This window comes from Buceros rhinoceros, unplaced genomic scaffold, assembly GCF_000710305.1.
Source record: "Buceros rhinoceros silvestris isolate BGI_N320 unplaced genomic scaffold, ASM71030v1 scaffold5354, whole genome shotgun sequence".
Classification (NCBI taxonomy): Eukaryota; Metazoa; Chordata; class Aves; order Bucerotiformes; family Bucerotidae; genus Buceros; species Buceros rhinoceros.
This window is the reverse complement of record NW_010409916.1, coordinates 5,169-6,075: the sequence shown is the minus strand read 5'-3', so window position 1 is coordinate 6,075 and position 907 is coordinate 5,169. Positions and strand designations below refer to the sequence as shown.

Here is a 907-nt window from a genome sequence, read left to right as displayed (position 1 = left end):
CAGCACGAGTGGCAGGAAACGACAGCCCGTCTGGCACCAGGGGATGGGCTCTCATACCCAGTTTATGAGCAGCTCAAGGCAGCACAGTGCCCTCTCTGCGTCCAGGCCTAGTCCACAGGCAGAAGTGGCCACCACAGCATGAAACAGAAAGGGTGACTTGACTTTGCCAACGTACCTGCCACCCGTTGACGATCTTCTGATTGAAGATACCGAACTCATAGCGGATGCCATAACCGTACGCTGCCAGCCCCAGCGTGGCCATGGAGTCCAGGAAGCAAGCTGGAAGAGGAGAGCATGGTCATGCGGTTATGTTACCTTCAAAACTCTAGCCTGCGCAGTAGTAATCCGGAGGAACGGAACGGCTTAAGGAGCAGATGAGGCCCGAGGGGGAGGTGAGACAGTACAGCCTAAAGGCTGGCTGAACCCAGCACAAACCCCAGCAGACTGTGGCAAAGCGTCTTGAGACGCCAACTCACGACCATATATGGGAAAGGGAATCCACAGTTCGTGGACAGGACATCAAGAGACACCTCTTCAACGGCATTAGGGAACTCCAAAAGACCACCATGAAAGCCCCTCTGAGCCCAGGCCGCATGCACAATGACTATGGAAAAATATTAATTGGTTCCAAGAAATAGAATGATTATGTATGACTATTCCGGGAAAAATAATAAGTATGTATGTAACTGGGTGAAATAAGCTTTGGTCGAGGCAGCGTAGGGCACGCGTGACAGGCAGAGCTCTCCCCCGTGCACCCGGCACTGCAAATAAAGAAATGCTAAATTGGCGTTAAGGGCTTTACTCCCGATTTCGGTAACAATGCTGCAAGGAATCTCTACCCTCGCTCACTGCAGCCAGAGCATGCTGTGCACTGGGGTGAGGAGCTGCCGCGCCCAGTGCCACTGGA

The 907-nt window shown here is 53.1% G+C and overlaps 1 protein-coding gene across 1 annotated transcript in view; it reads right to left on the bottom strand.

Moving 5' to 3' along the window:
* Nucleotides 1–907, bottom strand: part of PYGB (phosphorylase, glycogen; brain) — a gene marked incomplete at its 5' end in the record, with an annotated part of 15,045 nt that overhangs the window by 11,083 nt on the left and 3,055 nt on the right. Inside the window, one exon of the mRNA XM_010135391.1 lies at nt 176–279. Within this exon, the coding sequence (XP_010133693.1) occupies nt 176–279 (104 nt within the window). The remainder of the gene's footprint in view (nt 1–175; nt 280–907) is intronic.